General features: G+C 36.4%; 1 protein-coding gene and 1 pseudogene across 2 annotated transcripts in view; one reads left to right on the top strand and one right to left on the bottom strand.

The window, feature by feature from the left end:
• Nucleotides 1-27,547, bottom strand: part of LOC307180658 (P2R1A-PPP2R2A-interacting phosphatase regulator 1-like) — a gene marked incomplete at its 3' end in the record, with an annotated part of 63,987 nt that overhangs the window by 22,801 nt on the left and 13,639 nt on the right. Inside the window, exons 4-9 of the mRNA XM_079911019.1 lie at nucleotides 22,658-22,714; nucleotides 12,969-13,012; nucleotides 11,177-11,199; nucleotides 9,822-9,884; nucleotides 7,008-7,104; nucleotides 5,063-5,212 (exon numbers count right to left, since the gene is read on the bottom strand). Coding sequence (XP_079767145.1) covers nucleotides 5,063-5,212; nucleotides 7,008-7,104; nucleotides 9,822-9,884; nucleotides 11,177-11,199; nucleotides 12,969-13,012; nucleotides 22,658-22,714 — 434 coding nt within the window. The remainder of the gene's footprint in view (nucleotides 1-5,062; nucleotides 5,213-7,007; nucleotides 7,105-9,821; nucleotides 9,885-11,176; nucleotides 11,200-12,968; nucleotides 13,013-22,657; nucleotides 22,715-27,547) is intronic.
• LOC307180201 (annexin A2-like) lies at nucleotides 23,222-26,115 on the top strand (annotated as a pseudogene). The gene is made up of 3 exons: nucleotides 23,222-23,262; nucleotides 24,954-25,351; nucleotides 25,617-26,115. The product of its transcript is annotated as an annexin A2-like (transcript).

Genomic DNA, 27,547 nt, shown 5'->3' with positions numbered 1-27,547 from the left:
GCAGCTGGGCCTGTGAGCCATGGTCGCTGAGCCTGCGCGTCCGGAACCTGTGCTCCGCAACGGGGGAGGCCACAACAGTGAGAGGCCCGCATACTGCACAAAAAAAAAAAAAAAAAAAAAATATATATATATATATATATATATATACCAAGTATACCTTTATTTTGTTTTGGCTCAAGCTGTAGTTACAGTAGAAAGAAAATTTTATGATTAGTGTTTTGTCAGTGGGAACTTGTTATTAATATGGAAATCCTTAGAGGATCATCTATCCACACAAAACAAGAAACCAGGGGGAAATGAGCTTTCCACATTTCATCATAAAGCATGCATAATTCATAGAAGGGAGGAAACTACTGATGAGGCTGAAGAAAATGAGTTTCTTGTTGCCAGAAAGAATCAAAATATTAGGTACAAAGCTCTCTAATTTCCTAAATATTTTCTTAAGGCCTTCTGAAGTTTAATGTCATCATGACTTTCGCTGTCATGCTAGCAAAGATGAAGGCAGATGTTTTTACAGAATCAATAACATTTTAAGAGGCAGAAGGGATCTTACAAATATCTAGTCCAACTCTATTTTACCGATTGGAAATATGAAACCCAGAGAGGTGGCGTGACCTGCCCAAAGTCATACAGAGCTAGTGACAGAGCTGGACCTACAAGTCAGGCTTCCTGACTTCTGTACTCACTAATAATGTAGGCTGTTCCCTCGCCTAAAAGGTTGGTGTGAACCAATGTTCCCAATTTGCTTTGCTGTCAGTAATGCCACAGAGATCTCCGATTTCATACAATAGCTTATTGGGCAATTTATGGGATTCAGTTAATAACTGCATCAGTTTGACACATTTCTTCTGAGAGACTAGGGTCATTATTTCCCATTATCAAGAAAGTTGAGCAAGTTTCCAAGATTCCTATATGATTCCTATTTCTATTCTTTTCTACCTATACCTTGTGGACATTTGTAAAAATCAATCTTATTTACTCTTGGGTTAAGAAGCACATTTTAAGAAATGCTGTGAGATATCATGGAATTTAAGGGAAAGAAAGCTACCTTTTCACCAGAGTAACCTATTGTTCTCTGGCCTTTTAAAAATGCACAATTTCAACTATCTGAGAGTGAAGTCTACCTATATGATGTATTTTTCAAGCTCAACTTTTAAGATTTAAAATATTTAAAAAACACTTCAGGCAAATTGTAATTAGTTTTCTCCATAGATATTCAAAGTACCATACATGCATTTTCATCATGGATATTTATATGTAGTTGCTTCTAGGTGAATTTTAAAAATTCATTTAGCAGATGAGATTAAATATCCTGTAGTGGGAGTACTAATAATTCAAGGGGACAAAGATTAATGCAGAATTAGAATCTTAACTCGTGTGCTTTTAAAATCTCACTCGATTTGCCTCAGTTCTAAAGAGCCAGTGAAACAGGCCACGTAGATACAAATTCTAACTCCATACCCATTTTTAATGTAAGAGCTTTCTAACAGTGAGAGTTGTCCAACAACAGAATGAACTGGCCTGTGACGGAGTTCAGTCAGTCACTTTGAAATCACAAGATTTCAAACTCAGGCTAAAAGGTAACCTGTCTGGGGTTCTTAAAAGGATTCTTGCAATGAGAGGTAGATTAAAAGACTTCTAAAATCCTTTAAGATCTAAGTTTCTGTAATTTCAATATTGTCTTTCTCTCATACTTTTATAGTACAGAGGTCCTTTCATATGTGTATTTAGAGTCATATTATCTTAGACTGACTTGTACCATCATTTTTGCACTTATGTTATCCTGCTTAAAGATAGCAATGGTATCTCACTCATCTTCATATAACCTACAGTTTTAAGTATAGTTTATGTACACAGAAAGTATTCATTAGATACTTATTGAATATATTTGAAATTACAAGCTTGATTAGTTGACTTAGTCATTATAAATTTTAAGAACCATATTTTTTTTTCCCCTGGTCTGAGAATCTAATTTATTACTGCAGTGAGTTTTCATGTTAGGATGTATCTGGGTGCTGCTCTTTTATAAGGTTATAAGTAAAATAAGAATACTTGATTGAACACGAACACATATTTAAGGGTTAAAAACGATGCTTTTAAAGTATATGAAAAACTATTTCCATTTTCATTTATCCTCTTAGTGACAATGTGAAAACTAGCATATATATATACACATATATACATTTATAATATATAGGAAGAAGACATACGAACACTTATGTACAATATGATCACCTCTTGTTCTTACATTTTTTAAAGATGGGTTATAAGATAGACAATTTAAAAAACTAATTTAAGAAAATTGGAACAATCAAAATACCAAAACTATCCTGTTGTGGGTTGAATTGTGTCCCCAAAAAGATAAATGTTGAATTTCTAACCCTCAGCACCTGTTAATGTGACCTTATTTGAAAATAGGGTCTCTACAGATATAATCAAGTTAAGATGACGTCATGCTGGATTAGGGTGGGCCCCAAATCCAATGACTGATGTCTTTATAAGACCATGTGAAAACACAAGGACACAGGGAGAACCCCAAGTGATGATGGAGACAGAGACTGGAGTAATATGTCTGCAAGGCAAGGATTTCTGGCAACCACTAGAAGCTAGGAGAAAGACATTAACAGATTCTCCCTTAAAGCCTCCAGAAGGAACCGATGCTGCTGACATCTTGATCTTGGACTTTTGGCCTCCAGATCTATGAGATAATCCATTTCTGTTGTCTTGGGCTACCCAGTTTGTGGTACTCTGTTATGGCAGCTCTAGGAAACTAATACATGTCTTTCCCTGTGGAAAACTGGCATGACAATTCCTTGGCATGTTTAGGATAACAAAACATAGTCTTTCCATAATTAAAAAAAATCAACCACAGGGCTTCCCTGGTGGCGCAGTGGTTGAGAGTCCGCCTCCTGATGCAGAGGACGCGCGTTCGTGGTCCGGTCCAGGAAGATCCCACATGCCGCGGAGCGGCTGGGCCCGTGAGCCATGGCTGCTGAGCCTGCGCGTCGGGAGCCTGTGCTCCGCAGTGGGAGAGGCCACAACAGTGAGAGGCCCGTATACAGCAAAAAAAAAAAAAAAAAAAAAAAAAAAAAAAATCAACCACAAAATACCTCATGTAAAAGTTAGAATTGCTTTGGTCTGAAAATTAATAAATGGAAAATCATTTAAGATATGGAGCCCCCCAATACACAAGCTCGAAAGGTAACAGAATGGAAAACCAACTACAAAGTCCTCAATTCTGAGCATATTATAGTGATTGTGGCATCCTAGGATTCAGCTAAAACAATAAAAACTAACCAAATAGAGTGAAAGAAATTGTCTAAGTTGAAAAAAAAAGTATATTGACATGAGATAGCCAAGATTACCAAGATTTATTGATGAAAGTTCCTCACACAAATGAGTAGTAGTCTCACCCCCATTGTTCACTTTCTCCATCCTTAGTCTTTGTACTTGATCATTCTGAAAAACTTTTTTTGCTGAAGTGTCGATAGCACATGGGGACCTTTTTTTCTGTCATTGATCTATAATTTCAGCAAGGAACACCACTGCAATCACACCTCATTCCATGAGGGCCCCCTTATATGTTCACAACTCGTCCACTGAAGTCTGGCAAGAAGCTAAGTAACAAAGGCAATATTGATAGTTCACTTGTCCTTAGCCAATTTGTAGAATCCTATCCCAGTTTCAGGAGACCATATGATTCCAGTCATCTCAGAAATATTCAGTTTCATTTATTCATAGGTGAATAGACTTTCCCCCTGCCATATATATACATTCTAATCAAGTCCATCAGGGCTATTGTCAAAAAATTCTTGATGCCAATCTTTTTCCCATGTGGAATATACCTACATCAGATTTCCATAATTCTGATTATTTCTAATGACAAGGAAAAATGTTTAATAAATATTTTAGATAGCCACTCCTACCTTCATTAGCTGAAGAAATTTAAACCAATTTTCAACTTCATTTCATGAAGATACATTTCTATTTTGCAAAATGCTAATACTACCCCCAATTACCTAAAGCACTTACTTTATATTTAAAATTTTTAATACATGATTTTTCTTATTTAAAAAATCCTTAAGACTTTTGAATAGAAAATTGGGTTTTAAACAAACCTTTATAGCCCTTTGGGAACAACTGGAAGTGCATGGTTCCTGCAGAAAAGCCCTAACATATTAAGCCTATATTTAATCAAATCAGTAGTCATGATGATGAATAAAAGGTAATTCATAGAAATGTAAAACACCACAATTTATCCACATTGTCTTTTTTCCACACTTAATTAGAGTACAAAATTGATCAGGGATAACCAGGTTAAGTACAAATTGAGTGAAGCCCCAATTACATATTATTTTCTTGCTATTCAATTAGCTTCCATTCATCTTGCTTCCCCTACCTATTCCTCCCCAACAAATTACACATCCAAGGATTCATGTCAAAAATTGGCAATCCTTGGATCAATACAGTATAACTAGCTTAATTTTAAAACTGCTTTTGATAGATGATTTTTCCTTACCAAGTGGAAACTAGCAATTACTGAAAATATTAAAAACTAGCATAAATATTCAGTACATAATTTGAAAAACCATTTTACCTGTTGATTAATGGAACAATAATATTTCATTAGAACGTATAATTTTATTTATTTTTTTATTCACATAAATAGATAGAGCTCTCAATTATTTTTTTAAAAAATCAAGGTACAGCATCTTTTTATACATTAGCAACTTGAAGATGTATGATTGTATCGTCAACATACTTCTTATTTAGAAAACATCTTTGAAAGTATTACTACATTGCTTTTAAGGGCATACCCAGGAATTAGACATGCAAGTTCTATAGATAAACAGAATTCTAGGAAATTGAGAAAAAAAGATAAATAGGAAATAGTCTAAATTATACCACATACAATCCTGTTATTACTCTAATGTGTGTGTGTGTGTGTGTGTGTGTGTGTGTGTGTGTGTGTGTGTGAGAGAGAGAGAGAGAGAGAGAGATCAAGCGAGTGCACGTTTGTTTCTCCATTGCTGTATTGGGGAGAGTCTTGGGACAGGTAAACCACTTAGTTAAAAGCTCATCTGCTAGAATAAATAGAGAACTAAAATCAGAAGGCAACACAGGAGAGTTTGTGACAGTGCTGATTTTAGCTGGTGAATTATGAGAAGACCCTGCACTGCTGCTGTTTCTATCAAGAGCATCTGAAGATAGACTAGGAAAAAGAAAATACCACTCATTGATAACAGAATTCAAGAGATCTCTGTGCTTTGTCTACAAATGAATGCAAAATACGTGAAGCAAAGAATTGGCATTAGTTACAAGAGCAGTTTCATAAGAGCAGTAAAACAAAACCAACGGTAACAGCAATAAAAATCCATTCACTGTATTTCCCATTTTGATCATTAAAACTTGCTTTACTGGCACACTTTTAAATAATATGCTCAGTCTAACAAAGCACTCAAAAATCCAAGATAGAAAAAATGGGGCAGAAGACGACTCTTTTCCAAGATTGCATTTTTATGTATATCTCTAATACCTCTTAATCTAATGCCAAAACCTCACTTCTAAAAATGTGTCTAATAAATCACAGCAAGATCCTTTTTGACCCACCTCCTAGAGTAATGGAAATAAAATTAAAAATAAACAACTGGGACCTAATGAAACTTAAAAGCTTTGGCACAGCAAAGGAAACCATAAAAAAGACGAAAAGACAACCCTCAGAATGGGAGAAAATATTTGCAAACAAAGCAACTGACAAAGGATTAATCTCCAAAATATACAAGCAGCTCATGCAGATCAATATCAAAAAACAAACAACCCAATCCAAAAATGGGCAGAAGACCTAAATAGACATTTCTCCAAAGTAGACATACAGATTGCCAACAAACACATGAAAGGATGCTCAACATCAGTAATCATTAGAAAAATGCAAATCAAAACCACAATGAGGTATCACCTCACACTGGTCAGGATGGCCATCATCAAAAAATCTACAAACAATAAATGCTGAAGAGGGTATGGAGAAAAGGGAACCCTCTTGCACTGTTGGTGGGAATGTGAATTGATACAGCCACTATGGAGAACAGTATGGAGGTTCCTTAAAAAACTAAAAATAGAACTACCATAGGACCCAGCAATCCCACTACTGGGCATATACCCTGAGAAAACCATAATTCAGAAAGAGTCATGTACCACAATGTTTATTGCAGCACTGCTTACAATAGCCAGGACATGGAAGCAACCTAAATGTCCATCGACAGATGAATGGATAAAGAAGATGTGACGCATATATACAATGGAATATTACTCAGCCATAAAAAGCAACTAAACTGAGTTATTTGTAGTGAGGTGGATGGACCTAGAGACTGTCATACAGAGTGAAGTAAGTCAGAAAGAGAAAAACAAATACCATATGCTAACGCATATACGTGGAATCTAAAAAAACGGTACCGATGAACCTAGTGGCAGGGCAGGAATAAAGACGCAGACGTAGAGAATGGACTTGAGGACATGGGGGGGAGGGGAAGCTGGGATGAAGTAAGAGAGTAGCATTGACATATATATGCTACCAAGTGTAAAACAGATAGCTAGTGGGAAGCAGCCACAGAGCACAGGGATATCAGCTCTGTGTTTTGTGACCACCTAGAGGGGTGGGATAGGGAGGGTGGGAGGGAGTCTCAAGAGGGAAGGGATATGGAGATATATGTATACGTATAGCTGATTCGCTCTGTTGTACAGCAGAAACTAACACAACATTGTAAAGCAATTATAATCCAATAAAGATATAAAATAAAAATGTGTCTACCATATATTAATGTCACACATAAGTGTTGGGGAGAAGAACTAAAGTTAATATTATAGTATCCATTTGGGATATTCATTTTTTAAAACTTCTAAAAATATTTCATAATATACCATACTTCTGAGTATATACAATAACCAAAGTAGACTTAAAAACCAAGTTAAAAGTGGTCAATGAATGCTTGAAATCTCATGTTAATACTCACAATACATTCCTATCAGATAGCTGGGTAGTATCAGAAGAAAGCACGTTGGTTGTGTCTTGGAAAAATCTCTTTGGCTGATGTTCAAATGTCATTTCACCTACGACGAAAATGCAGATCAAGGTAGATATATTTTGTCTAACGTGTTTATTATGCTTTTAATTGCAAAAGTAAAACTTGTTCATTGCAATTAACTTATAAAATACAGAAAAACAAAAGGAAAAATATTTTACATCACCATTATCCAGAGATAACCATTTTCCAGTAATTCCTGAATATGTGTATACATGATTTTTTTAAACAAAATTGGATTTGCACTGTATATAATACTGATATGTAATCTACTTTTTGTTTTTAATGATTATAATTTTTCTCATATTAGTAACTAAATTCTACAACATAAGTTTATATAGCTATGTAGTAAGGATGTACCCTAATTTAATCTCATTCCTTATTTTAAAACTTTAAGTTACTGCTCTTCTTATTTTGCTAAACATACACAATGAACTAAATAGATCGATTTTTTTTACAGCATACAATGAACAAAATAAATACATTTTCAAAGATTAGGGAGAAAAACTTAATCTCAAAAAACCACATTGCTATAATCTTCACTTTGAAGTAAATGTTACACGTTCATGTGATAACCATGTCTGGATGTGAGTAAAACTGATGATCAAGTCCATAACTTCTATGGTGGAATATATTTGAATGATAAAACACTACGGCCACCTACTCATTAAAAAACATGCCTAGGAATAGAGATTTCCAGACCTTCCTTAGGAGTATAATCATGGCTCATAAAGCTTGAAAGAGGTCTAGGTATTATCCCAGGCCAGATACACTTACACCATTATGGAAAAACTACTCATCTCTCCTTTTTGGTTTAAATTAAAAACAAGACAAATCAAAACAAATTCATCATAGAAGAAAATTAAAATTTTCTTTGCTAAAATCATTATTACTTGTAAAACAGTATTTATAGCTGCCCAATCTCTGTAGATCTCTCAGAATTCCCACTTGAAGCCTTATTTTTTCTTGCTTGTTCCCAACGGAAGTAATTGCTGCTAATCACCATAAAATATGCCTTCATATGCTTGGAGACTCTAACCCTTATTTCTCCTCCACTTTACAGAGAGTCCTCATTCTTTTTTTGTTTTTTCCCCCCAGGACCTCTTTTTGATTTTTTTATACCATCTTTCCCCACACTTCACTTGTATTAATGTGATAATTGGACATACTTTGTTGTTTCCCAAATAAATATTCATATTCCAAAATATATAATTAAAATTAAATTTCTATTTAATCTGTTATTACATCTGGAAAGTCAGATAAACTTTGACCAGATCTGTATAGACTATATTTGGGAGGGTCTGACTTAAAACACATAGACCGTGTGGTACTTACAGAATTTGCTTTGGAGTTCTTAGGGACACCTCAAAGAAGTGAGGCAGTCAACTTCCAGAGCAGCTGAAAACCAGGTACAAGAAGCTCATGTGGAACATGCCACATCCACCAAAACACTGGATGGAAACCAAGTCTATTATGTCAAAATTGAAATATAAAAACAATTTTTAAAATCATAAATTCTAAGAAAATTCCAGGCATTTTCAACGTCATGAAACATTTTATATGTTATCTTAAAAGAAGAATTATTTTAATTCAGTAAAACACTGTCTTTAATTTAAGCGTATTTGATTTTAAATACTCAAAGGCCCCCCCCCCCAACTTCCTAACAGCTCTTCAACTGCTAATACATTTGAATGTTTTTTCAACATTAGCCCAAACTTCACAGCACAGGTAAAAGACACTTAAGCTAGGTCATTGATCCATTGTCATAAAACAATGTGCTTAGTTTGTAAAAGAGCATTTTCCAGAACTGATCTCCTCTTAGTCTTAGAATATAACGAGTACACGCTGAGTTAGGTATGTTGTTAGGAAGACTGCCATTAACTCATGCCAAATGCAGGGAACACTGCAGTGCATTTCAGTTTCCTTCCCTCTAGTTTTGCTCTTCCCCTACCTCTGCCCCCCCTTCCATTTCTTCTTCTTTCTCCTTCTTCTTTCCCATCTTAATGGATTTTTCACAAATATACATCTTTAAGTTTAATCTCCTTTCCCATTTATCCATTTTCCCTCCCTATTATAGTTTAACTTTGTATTAAGCCTATAATTCAGTAGTCATATCCCAAAAAAGGAAGAAGTACATAGCTTAGTGAGGCAGGGGTGAGAAAGGGGATCCAGAACTGTGGCAGTTTAAAAAAAAAACCACTTCTGTTCTTTCCTTGCCCTTTTATTACTGAATAGGTGGATCATTTTCCATATATTTAACCAAACAGAACCCCCATAAACAACTGAAACATCAACATACACTTTAGCATATATTTTTAGTGCTGTAAGTGGATCTAATTTGTGTCAACTTATTCATATGATATCAACGTGTACGTGTAGTGGTGGGACAGGTCAGGGGTTGAGATTCAGGAGAATACTTGATGGCTGAATCACTCTATTCATTCATTCCCCACCTTGTTTCAGAAAGTATTTAAGGCAGCTAGCTTGGTGAATTATACAATGAAAATCATAATAGTTGACTAAACTGGAATTAAAATTTTCAGTTCACATTTATATGGCCCTTTATAGCTTTCAAAATGTCTTTACACATAGTTTCATTTCAGTGAAACAAAAGGCCTCTAGTAATTTATCAAATATGTTTTAAATAAATAAATCCTTTAAAATGAATTTTTGTATAATACTTGATTTTATGTGATATCTTATGAAAATAAAGTTATATTTATTTCTGTTGGTAGATAAAAGTACCTTTTCTTTTTAATGGTCCAAGGATACTTGGTCTAATAGTGTTGGTTGGGACTTTGACTTCTTCTAAAATAAAATTATAATCGTTACAAGAAAACATTTGAACAAGATCAGCTGTGACTATTTCGTTATAACAGATCTAAGGATATACACTAAAAGAGGACTGTATGTAGTATCCCACATCACATGAATTCATTGCTTTTCTCTAAATCTAGGTAAAAACAGGAAAGCCTCAGGACAGAAAACTGTCTTGTAACTTATAAGGATTCAGGATTTTCCCAAGTTGTGGGGAAAAAAAGCTAGAAGGACCTGTAGTCCTGGCTGTGACCTGCCTTAAGACAAGGTGAAAATCATGAGTGAATGAGGGGGTATGGTAGTTAAATGTTCATTTGTTCATTCGAGAGTTAGCTCTGATCCTTATGAACAAGCTGGGTCAGAGGAAGGCTATGTTCAGACAGGGTTAATGAATTACTGATTCTTCATATGGTCACATGTTCTCACACATTCTTAGTTGATTCTTTCCAAAAATACAAAGTGGACTTCCCTGGTGGCGCAGTGGTTGAGAGTCCGCCTGCCGATGCAAAGGACACGGGTTCGTGCCCCTGTCTGGGAGGATCCCACATGCCACGGAGCGGCTAGGGCCGGTGAGCCTGCGCGTCCGGAGCCTGTGCTCTGCAACGGGAGAGGCCCGCGTACCGCAAAAAAAAAAAAAAAAAAAAAAAAAAAGACCAAAACGATGACATTTTAATTTAGCTAAAAAGACATTACTTGTTTGGTTGTCACAGAACCTGGAGCTACAATTTTTTTTTTTTTTTTTGGCTGCACCGTGCAGCTTGCGGATCTTAGTTCCCCAACCAGGGATTGAACCCGGTATAACTTTTCTCAGAAAGCAGATTAGTGGTTTCCTAGGGTGGGCAGGGGTGGGGGGAGGAGATCAAGTGTGAAAGATCACGAGGAAACTGTTCAGAGTGTCGGAACTGTTCTATATCTTGATTATGGTTACGGTTACAGGATTGTACACATTTACCAAAATTAATCAAATCGTATACTTAAAGGTTGGTGACTTTTGTAATATGTAAATAATACTTTAAGAAATGAAAGGGAAAACTGCCATTTTGAATCAGCTATAACTATAGCAAAATGTATCCCCCAAAAGATTTGGGTGGTGAAACATTGATGTTTTATAAGTATTTCAAGGGACACAGACTTTTAGACACTCCTTTCTTACCTTCTCAGTCGCCCTGGTGAGAGAAGCTTTTGGGGTCTAGAATTAAATCAGTGGACTTTGGAGAAGGTGGTTTCTCTAAATCGTTGTTACTCTTTATAAGCAGTGTCCAATTGTAGCACCTATTGCTTACTTATCAAGTGCTGAGGGTGATAGCTATGGCACGGGAAAGGGAATACTTACTGCGTCAGTGGTTGTACCATGGAGCTCTCACCATCCTAAAGCAAGCAGGGAACCCAAGATTCACTTCAATAAGCAAAGGCACCTTTTGCCTTTTGGGAAAGAGAGCTACATGCCGGATAAGGGGCTTCCCTAGCACCCAAAAAAGACCTAGAATGTGACTACTCAATATTGAGCAATACCTAACAGATACACAAATCCTAAATTTCAGTCTTTCTCTTTGGGTTTGACCTGTGATTTGTTATTGAAAACTACAATGCTGTGTCCAGGAAAGGATCAAAAAAGCTTTGGTTAGAACTAAGATACAAATGGGACAACAAAAACAGCTATAAAAATGTTTATAGATTTTATGTGGACAAAATCAGGACCACACAATTCAGGATTTTAAAACATGTTCTTTTCTTCTCCAAGACACAAGTAAAGTTATATTACATGTTTCTTTCCTCTTTCTAACACACTTGCAGATTTACTCACTCACACTAACACTTAAATTAATTAGAATTATGTCAGTAAGGGAATCCAAGAGCCTCTATAAATTGTATTAGCACCAAAACATGAAAAGTGACAGGCTCCAGAGGTTATCTACTCATTCTTCAGGACTTATTCCTAAATCAGGAATAGATGGCAATCTAAGGCGCTCAGGGCTCAAAAGAAAATAAGATGTCACTGCTTCTGCTGATGACCCATTTCCCTACCTAATAATCCCCAAATCTAGAAACTGACATCTAACCAGAACCTCTTCTACTCAAATTTCAGCTCAGGTCTTCTTTTGTCATTATCTGAGATGTCCATGGAAAAGAACCCTAAACATCATTCAACTACCACAACTTAGTAATTATAATATGTACAGGGACATAAAAAAATGTTAGCAAGGAATGTAACTACATTCCAAACATGTTTAAATGAAAGGCTGTACATTAAAATGCTAGTAGGAGTATATGTATTACAGGCATAAAAATGCAGTATTTTCCCAGTAAATCCATGGCCTGTGGTTTAAAATTCTAATATATAGTTAATAAATTACATAGAAGGGAGTGAAATCATTTATCATTTCATCATCTAAGCAATTCAACCAGCACAACTGAACTTTTTTTAGACTCACTAGGACAGAGAGGAAGTTGATCCACAGGAACAGTGGTTTTGTATCAGACAGCTATTTACTTTGAACCCCACTCTCAAACAATTAGTTATTTTTATGGGTAAATCATAAACTGTTTCTTAAGAGCAATAAAAAATTATGCAGGGCTTCTCTGGTGGCACAGTGGTTGAGAGTCTGCCTGCTGATTCAGGGGACACGGGTTCGTGCCCCGTTCCGGAAGGATCCCACATGCCGTGGAGCGGCTGGGCCTGTGAGCCATGGCCGCTGAGCCTATGCGTCCGGAGCCTGTGCTCCACAACAGGCGAGGCCACAGCAGTGAGAGGCCCGCGTACCACAAAAAAAAAAAAAAAAAATTATGTAGCATATATAATTTTAGTTTCAAATGAGAGTTTAAATGTCTAGAAATTACAGCAAAACCAGGTAGTGCCAACATGAAAAATCAGTAAAAATTTCAAATTTTCTACAATATTGAAGTGCTAATACCATACCATACCATACTTCAAAGTTTCTTTCCAAGACTGACCCATCTGTATTGCAGTTTGTACCTCCTTACAAAAGAAATGATATCAGTACTGAAGTTTACCTATCTAAAATAAAAGATATAACTGAATATGATCAGAATAGTAATTCAATGCACACTACTCACCATTCATGCATTGTTTCCCTATTCATTAAATCCATGGCTTCTTCCTGAAAGGTGAGAACGTGAGGATAAACTGAATGCCCTGTTCCTATGATTTTACAAAGTTTTACTTCATTTGGCTGTACATTTATTATTATTCACTGGGCTATAGTAGAGCTAGAGTATAAACAAATCTCTAAACAAGTGTCCGGTTCTCTACTTTTCATTGTTGCATCTACCACACAGAGATCTATTTCTTATGCATTATAGTACATTGGATATGCAGGAATTGATTAGATGAAAAACTTTGTACCTTTCTTCATTCAAAAGAGAAAACATCAAACATTAAACATTAAACTATTTTTCCAACCATTAATACTATGATATTAACAAATAGTACTCACAGTCCAACAAACTAAATGTCTTTCAGCATGGGTTTGCTTAAGCAAATGATGGTACAAGCATGATTTAAATCTAGTCATTGACATTGAAAAACATGTATTACATATTAAGTAGGAAAAAACCACAAATGCTTTTTATGTAAAACTGTAAATGAGAGGTGCTCAGAAGGATGTTCCCCAAAAAGTTAACAGTACTTATCAATGAGTAGTGAGATCTGTGACAGTTTGTTCTTTCTTTCTCTGTACTTTACCATATTGTTTGACCTTTTTATAAGTATGCAAGTATTTTTCACATAAATAGTTACTTAAAAAAATAACCCACATATGGAAAGACATCCTGTGTTTGTGAATTGGAAGACTTAATATTGTTAAAAAGGCAATACTACCCAAAGTGATTTACAGATGCAAGGCAACCCTATCAAAATCTCAATGGCATTTTCTGTCAAAATAGAAAAATGGCCTTGAGAAAGAATAAACTTGGGAGGACTACACTACCTGGTTTTAAAACTCACTACACAAAGCTACAGTAATCAAAACAGTGTGGTTCTGGCATAAGGACAGACATATAGATCAATGGAATAGAATAGAGAGAGCCTAGAAATAATCCCTTGCGTATATAGTCAATTGATTTTCAATAAGGATGCCAAGACCATTCAGTGGGGAAAGGACGGTCTTTTCAACAAATGGTGCTGGAAAACTGAACATCCACATGTGAAAGAATGAACACTTTCCTTACACCATATACAAAAGTTAACTCAAAATGGATCAAAGACCTAAAGTTAAAACTTAAAACTATAAAACTCTTAGAAGAAAACATAGGGCAAAAGCTTCATGTCATTGGATTTGGCAATGATTTTTTGGATATGATACACAGGTAACAAAAGAAAAAATAAATTGAACTTCATAAAAATTAAAATTTTTCTGCATCAAAAGAGAGTGAAAAAACAATCACAGAATTGGAGATGTTTGCAAATCATATATCGGATAAAGGATTAATATCCAGAATTTATAAAATATTCCTACAACTCAGTGACAACAACAAAACAACTCACTTGAAATACAGATGGTCCCCAATTTACAATGGTTCTGCTTATAATTTTTCAACTTTACGATGGTGCAAAAGCAATGTGCATTCAGTAGAAACCCTACTTCGATTTTGAATTTGACCTTTTCCCGGGCTAGTGATATGCAGTCAGATACTCTCTCGTGATGCTGAGCAGTGGCAGCCATGGCAGCTCCCTGTCGGCCATGCAATCACGAGGGTAAACATCCGATACCCTTACAGCCATTCTGTACCCAGACAACCATTCTGTTTTCACTTTCAGGACAGTATTCAATAAATTACATAAGATATTCCTTACTTTATTATAAAATAGGCTTTGTGTTAGATGACTTTGCCCAGCTGTAGGCTAATGTAAGTGTTCTGAGCACGTTTAAGATAGGCTAGGTTAAGCTATGATGTTCAGAATTTCGCTGCATTAAATGCATTTTCGTCTTAGGATATTTTTAACTTATGATAAGTTTATTGGGACATATGCCCATCACAAGTTGAGGAAAATCTGTATGGGCAAAGGACTTAAATAGATGTTCCTCCAAAAAAGATATAGAAATGGCCAATAAGCATATGAAAAGATGCTCAACATCATTTTTTATTAGGGAAATGCAAATCAAACCCATAATAAGATACTGCTTTACATGCATTAGGATAGGCATTATTTTAAAATATGGGGAAAAAAAAACAAGTGTTGTTGAGAATGCAGAGAAACTGGAACATGAATTGCTAGTGGGAATGTAAAATGGTGCACACTCTGGGAAAAAATTCGTTTCTCAAAATGTTAAAGATTAAATTATCATATGATCCAGCAATCCCATTCCTAGGTATATACCCAAAAGAATTGAAAGCAGGGACTCAAACAGATACTTGTATACCAGTGTTCATAGCAGCAGTATTCACAATAGCCAAAAGGTATCCTTTACCAGATGAATAGTTTTTTTAGTTGGTATATACATGCAATGGAATATTATTCAGCCACAAAAAGAATGAAGTTCTGACACATGCTACAATATGAATGAATCTTGAAAAGATTATGCTAAGTGAAGTAAACCAAACACAAAAGAACAAATATTGTATGCTTCCACTTATATGAGCTACCTAGAATAGTCAAATGCATAGAGACAGAAAGTAGAACAGAGGTTACAGGAGTGGGAGGGTAGAATGGGGAGTTATTGCTGAATGGGTACGGAGTTTCTGTTTGGGATGATGAAAAAGTCCTGGAAGTGTAGAGTAGTGATGGCTGCCCAACATTGTGAATGTACTTAATACTATTGAATTGTAGTCTTAAAAATGGTTAAATGGTTAAAGAAAACCTCAACAACCCACAGTCCAAATTCATCCTGGCATTCCTAAAAACATACTTCACGAATAATGAAGAACTTAGGATGGCGCTGGGGAAATATGGTGCTAAATATTATGTGGAACATGAAATGAGCAGATGAGCCTTCCCTTAAAGAGGCCTAGAATCACATTGGAAAGACAAGCTTTATTATATACATTTAGTCAATCTCCAAAGTAAGCATAGGCATAGCCCAGGAGAAGAAAAAAGAAAACAAAATAGAAATTTAATTTATATACTTTAAAATCCAAGACAGTAAGAAATGAAAGCTTGCCAACATTAGACATACAGATTGACACTGGTGCCCTCACTCAGCCCATAGGGTCCAAAGATCTTGTGCGAGAAGAGCCTTTTTTTGACCTTTAGCTAAGTACAACTAATTGCAGTTCGCCTGTGCCAGGTTAGGCGGGCATATAGATATATTATCTAGTTTTAACTAAACCAAGCACCGCAAAATGGACAAGTGCCTTAACAAGATTCCCACGAGAAACCTTGGACAGAGATTAGTGATGCAAGTCTGTGTAGACAACAGCCTCTCCTGGCACAGCTTCTCATCAGCCACCTGACTGAAAACACAATGCTGAGCTAATCTGCTTTGTCAAGGAGCTGGCTAAAGTAATTCTAATCCTCAAGACCATTGGAAATACGAATTCATATTGACTCTCAGTAATCATCTATAATTAATAAAATAAAATTTTAAAATTTCTAGAAACATCATTTCATCTTCATCTCATCCTTGTTATATCTCTAATCTTGCATATATTCTATGATTCACACTATATGCTGGCACTCAATATACACTATATTCACAGTATATGGCGATAATGTAAATACAATAGACATAAATTGGAAGCATGTGCTCAGTTTTTATTGATGCAGTGCGTGATTAAAAGAGTTTAAATATTACTGTCTACAGTATAAACAATAAATGTCATAAATAGTCTGTAATAAAGAGTGGTGTGAGTTGTGTGACTTAAAATTTGACCTCGGCCTTGAAAGATATTTAAAATCTGGACAAGCAGAGGGTGGAGGGGAGGCTGTAACAGCAGAAGGAACCATATGAACATAAGTTTAGAGGAGAGAAAGTATATGGCAGGTTACACGGTAGTGAGACTAGTTTGGTTGAAAGGGAATTTGCACTACAAAGCAATGAGAAAGAAAACTGGTAAGAGCACCAGATTTATGGGATCTTAAATAATTGAAGAGATTGAATTTAAAGAGTTTGGGCAGAATAGCATAGCTGTTAGGACCACTGGTTTTGGAGCCAAACAGAACTGAGTCAAATCCCAGCTCTATAACTTACTACCTGTGTGACCTTAGGCAAGCAACTTAACCTGAGCCTCAGTTTCTTCATCCTATAAAGATGATGATAATAATAAGGATAATGACGTGGTTGTACAGTTCCTATTAAAAGGTCTGGCACGGGCTTCCCTGGTGGCGCAGTGGTTGAGAGTCCGCCTGCCGATGCAGGGGACACGGGTTTGTGCCCCGGTCCGGGAGGATCCCACATGCCGCGGAGCAGCTGGGCCCGTGAGCCATGGCCGCTGAGCCTGCGCATCCGGAGCCTGTGATCCGCAGCGGGAGAGGCCACAACAGTGAGAGGCCTGCGTACCACAAAAAACCAAAACAAAACAAAAAAAGGCCTGGCACATAGTAAGTGCTCGATACAGCCTAGCTATTCTTCTTCTTATTATTATTCAGAAGGTAATGGGAAGCCATTGTAACTTTTTGCACAGGAGAGAAAAAGATGAAAATAATGTTTTAAAAAAGATATTTTGGTGTCGGTTGTGGAAGTCGGATTAAATTAGCAGAGATAGGAAATCTATTAGAATATTATTACAGTAATCTGGACCCAAGGGACAGAAGGAAGTAGTAATGAGAACAGAGAAGGTATTGTCAAGGAAGAATTAATAGGATTAGATGCCTAATTGGATACAGTAGAAAAATAAGGAAGAATTGAAGATGAGACTAGAGCTTTGAGTCCTAAAACTCTGAGACTGACTATTTTGATGCCATTATGGAAAATGAGAGAAATTGGGAAAGGAAGTTTAAGAAGTTAATCAGTCTTTTAAAACAATGGAACAACAGTAAATCTTTTCAGCAAAATGTAATTGTTAGTATAGTTCTTCCATTTAATATTGACGTAGATGTAGATGTTTTCCTCTAGGGAGAAGCTCAAAGTATTTTGTAATTCACTCAATCCACAAGTAAAGAGCAAGTTTTCCCAGAACTAGGACAGAATTTTGCTTATTGTTTCTCCCACTGAAAGTTGGAGCATTCCCCAACATCAGCTATTTTAGGATCATTAGTAAAAGTGGGTTGACACTTTTATTATTTACATCTTGCCTATTTCCAAAACGGATATGAGATGGCTTATAATAAAGTAAGATTGTTAAATTAAGGATTAAAAGTCAAGAGCCATGTAACTGTCAAGGGCAAAGAGTATGCTAGAAACCTAGGTTAAGGAGAGTTGTTGTACTTGAGCACTGAACTTAGCTTTCAACTTTTTAGTATCTAAGGTAAAAATGAAAATAGGAAGTCACCCACTTTTGCTCTCTGAAGGAGAGTATGCTTGAAAGATTTTAGTTGCCCAGTGGCACCTTGCTCAATAAATGCTTGCTGAAAGAATGAAACAATTTGTAAACTAAGATCAAATTAAATTTCTTTTAAAACAAGCTAGGCTATTCTCTTAGAGAAGGTCTCTTCATAAGAGAGACTAGGTACTTTGTAGGTTCCAAGGAAAACTCAAAAACAAATCACAGAAATCTAATGTCATTGCTTTACTAGACTAAAAAATGGTAACAAAGTCCACAAGACAGACTAACTGTGAAACCTGGCCAGCAGAAGAAAAAGCTCACAGGCACACCTTACGTAACAGACAATATCTAAATTGTCCCTATCACAATCATGCCCTGTACTCCAGCTGGTATAATCTGTTTTAAATGGCTTCATCTCATAAACTTCCCCTACATTTGTGTCTAAACCCAGTTTAATCTATCCAAACTAGGTAATATAAAAAGAAGACTGTAAAACGTGTGGCTAAAGTTCATATTTGTGAAGATATAAATACAAGGGATGCTAGAAATGCAGAGGTAGTATGTAAGTAGATAATTTTTTAATTGATTTTACTGAAGGCACTACAGAGAAAGTCAAGTTCTTATTGGGTACCAATGATTTTATTTTCTATTTAACAAGTCAGGAAATAAATGTAAAGTTATAGAATAATATGTTATGAACGAACTGTTACGGGTTCAATTGTTCCCCCCTCAAATCCATATGTTGAAGTCCTAACCCTCAGTGCCTCAGAATATGACTTTATTTGGAGAGAGGGTCTTAGCAGAGGTAATCAAGTTAGGATAAGGTCATTAATGTGGGCCCCAATCCAATATGACTAATGTCCTTATAAACAGGAGAAATTTGGAGATAGACACTTGTACAAGGAGAATACCATGTGAACATGAAGATGGCCATCTACAAGCCAAGGAGAGAGGCCTGGAACAGATCCTTTTCTCATAGCCCTCTGAAGAAATTAACCCTGCCAACACCTTGATTTCAGATTTCTGGCCCCCAGAGCTGTGAGAAAATGAACTTCTATTTAAGACCCCAGTTTATGATACTTTGTTAGGGTAATCCTAGCAAACTAATACACAAACTATTTCTGCAGGGATGTTATTTGTTTAGGGGACTGGGAGAGAGGGAAATAAAGCCTGAGTGCTTTCAAACCTCTTGAAATATAAGCTCAATTGCTATTAGGAAAGGAAAATGACATAAAAAGAATAATTCCTGAATATTTAGGAAGAATTACTATGTTTAGAAAATCAACTTCCATGGTAATCATTTTGCAATATATACACATATCAAATTATTACATTGTACACCTTACACTTAGACAATGTTATATGTCAATTATATCTCAAAGCTGAAAAAAAAAAGAAAATTAACTTCTAGCTTGATGTTCTCAAGCTCTCTAATACCAAGAAAACAACTAACAACCACAGTCAAAAAGAAATTGTCTGGGACTTCCCTGGTGGCGCAGTGGTTAAGAATCCGCCTGCCAATGCAGGGGACACGGGTTTGAGCCCTGGTCCGGGAAGATCCCACCTGCCGCGGAGCATCTAAGCCTGTGTACCACAACTATTGAGCCTGTGCTCTAGAGCCCGCGGGCCACAATTACTGAGCCTGCGTGCCACAACTACTGAAGCCCGTGCGCCTAGAGCCCGTGCTCTGCAACAAGAAAAGCCACTGCAATGAGAAGCCCGCGCACCGCAACAAAGAGTAGCCCCCGCTCACTGCAAAACTAGAGAAAAACCTGCACGCAGCAAGGAAGACTCAACACAGCCAAAAATAAATAAATAAATTTAAAAATAAATAAGTAAATAAATGGCTTCATTTAAAAGAAGAAGAAGAAATTGTCCATTAACTGTCTAATAGGAAAAGGGCAGCTTAAACCATACCGTTACTTAAAAGTTGACCCAGAACCTAATATTGACTTGGGGCTGTGTGCTTGTTTTAGAATAAAAGCAAATATAATCAAATCAGTTTGTAGAAAATACAGGGGCTAAAAGAGCATATTAAACAGCACCACATGGAAGCAAAATCAGAATGTGGGGCTTTCCACAAGACAAATGGCCTAGTTTCTTCAATAAGGAAGTGTCATGGAACAAAAACAGGAGGGGAAGGCTGTTTCAAATAAGAGACCTAAAAGATCATGGTTGGAACATGTTTGAATCAGTGAAAAAGGCATTTTTTGAGAATCAGGAAAATTTAACCTGGACTGGTTATTAGATAAGATTAAGGAATAACTCTGTTAGATGTGATGATGGTATTGCAATTATGTAAAATAAAAAGTCCTCAGAGATTCATACTAAGTATTTAAGGGTAAAAAGATATTAGGGTTTTACTTTAAATCACACTCCTCCCCCCAAAACAGAAGGGGATAGTTGAAAAATGATGTACAAAATGTAATCAATAGTTGAAACTAGATATTGAATACATGGAGGTTCTTTTTTGCATGTTTTAAAATTTCCATTAAACGATTTTTAATGTAGTGTGCCAGGAACCACACATATATTAAATCCTTTCATCCTCACAAAAATCCTGTGAAGTAGCTACTATTATTTCCCCCATTTTGCTACAAAATGAAATTAAATAAATGCCTTTGTTAATGTCATTAGAGTGAAAGTTCAGAATGTAACGAGGCAAGAAACAGACATTTCTGTTTTGTACTTAAAAGGTTAAGTTCAACAGCTAAAAAGAAGTCATGGTTAAAGAATGCATGTAAAGAAATATGCAACTTAAGATATCTATCAGACAATTAAACTGCTGAAAATAAGTCTTAATTTTCCATTCAATCAGCACCCAGATTGAAAGTTAATGTTATTTCTATTTTCCCATTTCATTCATTTTCTACTTGTGTCTCGTTTTATTTTATTTTAGCTTTAATTTTTGTTTTATAATTTTATTTAATTTTTTAAAATTTTAATTTATTTTTTACTGAAGTATAATTCACCTACAACACTATGTTAGTTCCAGGTGTACAACATAGTGATTCACTATTTCTATATATTACAAAAAATGATCACCACTTGTGTTTCATTTTAAATGTTTATAATATATATTCTGTCACTATGGAAGTAAGTTGCTTTACAATTTATATTACTAACCAGTTAAATTAGTCCTGATTTCAAGCTTCATAATCAAATAGAAACATGTAGTAATCAATTTAAAAATATTTGGTCTAATTTAGGGGAAGCAAAAAAAATGCACAAGTAAACCAGAGGTCCCTTTAACTACTAGTTTTAGGCTCTTTCATTAAGAATTTCTTAAATAGCTACATACTCACAAAGACAAACAGTAAAAGAATGTCTTATTTACTAAAAAGTAAGAGGATCTTTTAAACCATACTTTCTTGCTAGTGGATGATAAGCTGGGTGTTAGGGAAGCCATGGTGTGAGGGAGAGAGGGAGAGAGGGAAAGGAAGCAGGAGCTGGAGCACAAAAAACTAGGGTTACGAGATACTCTGGGTTTTGTGCCACTGAAAATATGGTGAGGGTAGCTGTAAAAGAATCCGGTAATTTGGGGCTAAGTCTTGGCTTGACACTTGCTAACTCTGGACATTTGGTAAATTACTAACTTTCTGCCATCTTTGGTTTCTGACCTTATAAGTTTGTTGTGGGATGAAATGAGACCACAGATGAGACCTATTATAGTGCTAAGTGAGTAATAAGTGCTTCATAACAGTTAAGCGGCCCCGCCTTGAACAAAAGTCTGCTTGTAGTTGGGTGAAAAAATAATCCCACCACCTGTGGTGAAATGGCGATTTGATCTTTTGAGTTCTGTGGCTAATCCTTGGATAAATCAAAGATTTAATTCTGTATTAGGCTTTTGCTATTAAACACACACACACACACACACACACACACACACACACACACACACAAAACGTAAGACAGTGAGGTACAATGTGTTCCTGAACTCAAATCACTGAGAAGTGAACACAAAATGATAGCATAAAGACGGTTTTATGTGTCAAAAAAATTCTTCATCTGGGCATTTAAGAAAACCATGATAACTATGGCTATTATGAACCTGAAAATTAATTTTCATATATAGCATTCATCATCTTCTTTGAGATCCCTGAAAGAAATTAGATTCTAGGTAAAAGAGTATGCAGTATTTCGGGAAACTATCAGTTTATTAAGACAGTTAATAACCCAAATAAACAGAGGGCTCCTTAGTTGTTTTGGATTCTTTTTTCTTTTTTTTTTTTTTTTGTTTTTAGAGAAACCATTCCTGGAATTAAAAACTTAATCACATGTGACCTCACTTAGAATTACTGAACCACAGGTATTGTTTAAAAGAAAAATAAAATTTACTTTTTTTAATGAACAGCTGTCAGTTTCTCAAAACTTCTTCTTACTTGTTTGATTTGATGAAGGTGACTGGTGGAAGCCTGAATGGGAGAAGGTGGCACAAACTGAAATTTAAAATATAAAAGTCAAGTTTCCTTTAATGTTTCTGATTATTTCTAAACATTAATTAAGTCAATGTCGAATGGCTTAAAGTATTTCTTGAATGCCTAACGCATGCTAGCAACAGCATTAATTAAATTTAAAGTTTTTAAAAATTAAAAATCCAATTGAATCTTGCCTGAAAATTATATTACTTGAAAGTCTATATATACCATAACAGAACAAAATAATTGTTAACATAAATACGGGGCAGAACATCAATAGAACATTTTGTTTATCTCTAGCTGTCCCTTCCCAAAGCACTAAGATCTTAAAATCACCTCATTTTTCCTTGCCATTTTTAGCTCATTATTAAAGCTTAGTGATAGGCATTATCCAGAAAAAACCGAAACAGTCATTAAATCAGCAGCTAACTTAATAGCATATAAAAGAAACAAACAAAATAATTCCAAATATCTTGGAATCTAGCTGGGGAAACTAAACTTTCATAATAAGGAATGAGTAAGGCAATCATGTTCAAGGAGTTCAACACATTTTACTCTTGCTTGGTCAGGTACTTGCTGTCTAGGCCCTTTCTCTTTTGCAGGACTATTTTCTCCTTTTTGGTCTTTTCTCAACGCTTATGAAGACCCATACAAGAGGGAAATGAAAGAATGCAGAGATTTAAAGCTGTGTGAAAATAAGGCTTGAAAATTACCTTTAGAATTCATTTATCAATTCTATCTGTAGCCTGGTTCGTTCTTGAAATGCTAGATAATGAATTTACCATAAATTATGTTCACATTATATCTTAAGATCACATTGAATTGTGTATTAAAACATATTTAATGAGCACCTATTATATGCTAAAGCACTGTGCTAGGCCCTGAGGATCCAAAGACAAATAAGACATTTTCCTGTCCTTGAGAAATTCAAAGTCCAGGTAGGGAAAACTAGGCCACAGGTAAGTGCCAGAACAAGTTAGGATTTGTAGGAATTCAAAGGACAGAGAATATGATTCTGCCCGGGGTCTTTGAGACGGCATCACAGAAGAGGGCAGGAATTCATTAGATAGAAAAGAGGAGGGAGGCTATTTCAGGGAGTGGGGAAGAGATGCTCAGGCAGAGAGCCATGTTTGGGGAACAGAGAGATTCAGGGTGACTGAAACTTGGCACATGATAGTGCATGGCAAGAAGCAAACTTGGGGGAAATTCGGCTGAAACCAGGTTGTTGTTTTTGTACTTTAGCCTTTGAGCCTAATAGGAAATCTAAAGCATAGGGCCCTCTGAGGTCTTAAACCTCAAAGGTATTTTAGACAAGAAGATCATATCTATTTTAGAAAGGCAACCCTAGCAGCATATGCAAAACAAATTGAGGGTGGAGGGAAGAGGCACTAGAAGCAGGGTCACAGGCCAGGTAAAAGATGACAAGGGTTTGACCGAAAAAGGGAGGGATGAAGACAAGGAGGCAGATTGGAGAAATGATAAGAAAGTAGAAAGAGCTAAAGGTTGGCCTGAGGGTTCTAGCTGAAACTATAGATGGGTGGTGGTCAAGAAAGGCAGTGAGAGGAGCGTGTTGGCCAAATAAATATTCTTATGAAGCAGATAGTCTGAAGTTTTATTACGTTTTAAAATTTATCATATGACTTTTAAAGGAGATATTACCTCGCCAATTATATTTTTCTGAAGAAAGTGTTGAAATCAGTTTTTTTTTCTAATCATTTGCTAGAAGATGGAGGAAACAGCCAAGGTTCAATGACATTGACACATCATCAACCAAAGTTCACAGCTCATATTAGAGTTCACTCTTGGTGTTATACATCCTATGGGTTTGGACAAATGTATAATAACACAAATCCATTGTTACAGTATCATACTGAGCAGTTTCCCTGCCCTGAAAATCCTCTGTGCTCCACCTATTCATCCTGATCTTTAATTTTTTCAGCAGAAATTGACTCACTTTCTTTCTCATTAAAGCAATCAATACATGCTCAGTATAAAACACAATTAATGGGGGAAAAAAGCATCATCCACTCTCCAGAGGTGACCACAGTAAATATTTCAGTGTTTATTTTTCCAGATACTATTTTGCAGTTTGAGTGTTTGGGTTTTCTCGATAACACATTCCAGCTCCACATCTGGGGCCACTTGCAGCTCTCAACTCCTGGTCCAGCTTCTATCAAAATGTCTACTGTTCACAGAATTCTGTGCAAGTTTGACACTATCCACCTGACCACTGACTACTATCCACCCCCAATGTAGACAGGTCAGTCAAAGCATACACCAACTGGGATGCTGAGCGGGACGCTATGAACATTGAAACGGCCATCAAGACTAAAGGTGTGGATGAGGTCACCATCGTCAACATTTTGACCAACTGTAGCAATGAACAGAGACAGAATATTACTTTTGCCTATCAGAGAAGGACCAAAAAGGAACTTGCATCAGCACTGAAGTCAGACTTGTCCAGCCACCTGGAGAAGGTGATTTGGGGCCTTCTGGAAACACCCACTCAGTAGGAGGATTCCAAGTTGAAAGCCTCCTCCATGAAGGGGCTGGTGACAGATGAAGACTCTCTCATTGAAATCACCTGCTCAGGGACCAACCAGGGGCTGCAGGAAATTAACAGTCTACAAGGAAATGTACAAGATTGATCTGGAGAAGGACATTGTTTCTTTTTCTTTTTTTAAATATTTATTTATTTATTTATTATTTTTGGCTGTGTCAGGTCTTAGTTGCGGCATGCAGGATCTTTCATTGCAGTGAGCTGGCTTCTCTCTACTTGTGGCACATGGGCTCTTTAAGTTGAGGTGTGTGGGCTCAGTTGCCCTGTGGCATGTGGGACCTTCGTTCCCCGACCAGGGATTGAACCCATGTCCCCTGCATTGGAAGGTGGATTTTTAACCACTGGACTACCAGGAAGTCCCAGGACATTGCTTCTGACACATCTGATGACTTCTGCAAGCTGATAGCTGCCCTCGCAAAGGGTAGAAGAACAGAGGATGGATCTGTCATTGACTATGAACTGACTGGCCCAACATACTTGAGATCTCTATAATGCTGGAATGAAGAGCAAAGGAACTGATGTTTCCAAGTGGATCGGCATCATGACAGAGAAGTGTGTGTCACCTCCAGAAAGTATTTGAAAGGTACAACAGCAATAGCCCTTATGATCAAGAAGGAGGGCAAAGGAGACCGGCAAAATGTTTTCCTGAACCTGTTCAAGTGTATTCAGAACAAGAAGTCCCTGTATTTTGCTGACTGACTGTACAACTCCATGAAGGGCAAGTGGACTCACGATACGGTCCTGATTCGAATCATGGTCTTCTGCAGTGAAGGAAGGGGACACATTGAAAATTAGGTCTGAATTCAAGAGAAAGTATGGCGGGCACTGCCACATCCAGGAGGACAGCAAGGGTAACCACTAGTAAGCGTCACTGTGCCTGGGTGGTGGGGGTGATGCCTGAGATGGCACAAGTGTCCAGAAGTGGGGCTCCTATGATTCCAGGTGACAGTTCTAGAAACTCAGTTTGCAATTAGCAGCCCCCTTGTACCCATCCATCACCTTGCCTAAGCATTGCCTGACTTTCCCAGCAAGTTTCTCCTTTTAGCCAAAGAAATGAACATTCCAAGGAGTTGGAAGTGAAATCTATGATGTGAAACACTTTGCCTCTCTTGTACTGTATGGTAAACAGATGAATAAATTGAATTTTTACTTTAGAAACAAAACAAACTCAAAATCCATTCCAAGTATCTTTCCATGTTAAAATTCACCTGCAACATCATTTTTAAAGGCTGAAAATTATACCATATAGAAGTACCATAATAATAAGAAGCACCTATTTACGTGCCAGACGTGTCTTATCTCACTCAATTCTCCCAACAACCCCATGACAGAATGGCACAATGGGAAATTTACACCAAAGATACCAGTGAGGTTTATTGACATCTCAGGAAACTAGTTCTATTTTAATACCTTGCTTCATGTAGAAAAATTGACATTATTATTGTCCCCATTTTAAAGATTAGGAAACTGATGGCCAGAGAAATTAAGCAACTTGCTCGGTCATACAGCTGATAATTGCTAGAACTGGGACTCAAACACAGATAAGGAAGGCTCATTCATTAAATCTGTTCCCTGTTGCTGGACATTCATACTGTTGCCACATTTTTTGCTTGCTTTTTATAAATAATGCTATGATAACCTTTAAACTAATCTTTGCACACATCCTTAGTGAATTCTTTAGGATAAATTCATAGAGTTGGAATTTCTGGGTCACAAGGCTGTTGATACGCATTGCTGACCTGCCCTACAGAAAGCTTATACAAATTCACTTTCCAGCAGTATATGAAAATATTGATTTCCTTGTACTTCTCCAACATTAGATATTATTGCTAATTAAAAAAAATGTATGCCCATTCTTAAGGCATACTGTAAAAAATAATCTATTTTCCAAAGCAAGTAGAAAATATTGTGATTTATCCAGTTTTGGATATTCCCCCCAATGTGCCCGTCTATTAGCATTGATCATTGAGAAGTTGTGTGGCAACATGCACCAAATCTGAAAAATTTAGGTTTACCTTTAAAAAGTTCAAATACATTGGGTTGGCCAAAAAGTTCGTTCGGATTTTAGGACCATGTTATAGAAAAACCCGAACGAACTTCTTGGCCAATCCAATATATATCCACACACATATCTTTGAACAAGCAGAATTTTAACAAGTTTAATTCATACTACTGATGCTCATATCATCCTCATTCAAATGCCCAGAAAGTTCACAATATAGAATGTGCAACACTAAGGTTTATAAGATTTATAATCTAATTGAAAGGACATGTTAACCTGAACTTAAATATAT

This window comes from Stenella coeruleoalba (genome assembly GCF_951394435.1).
Source record: "Stenella coeruleoalba genome assembly, chromosome: X".
In the NCBI taxonomy this organism is placed as follows: Eukaryota; Metazoa; Chordata; class Mammalia; order Artiodactyla; family Delphinidae; genus Stenella; species Stenella coeruleoalba.
Note: the sequence above shows the minus strand (reverse complement) of the source record. Positions and strands in the feature narration are given on the sequence as shown.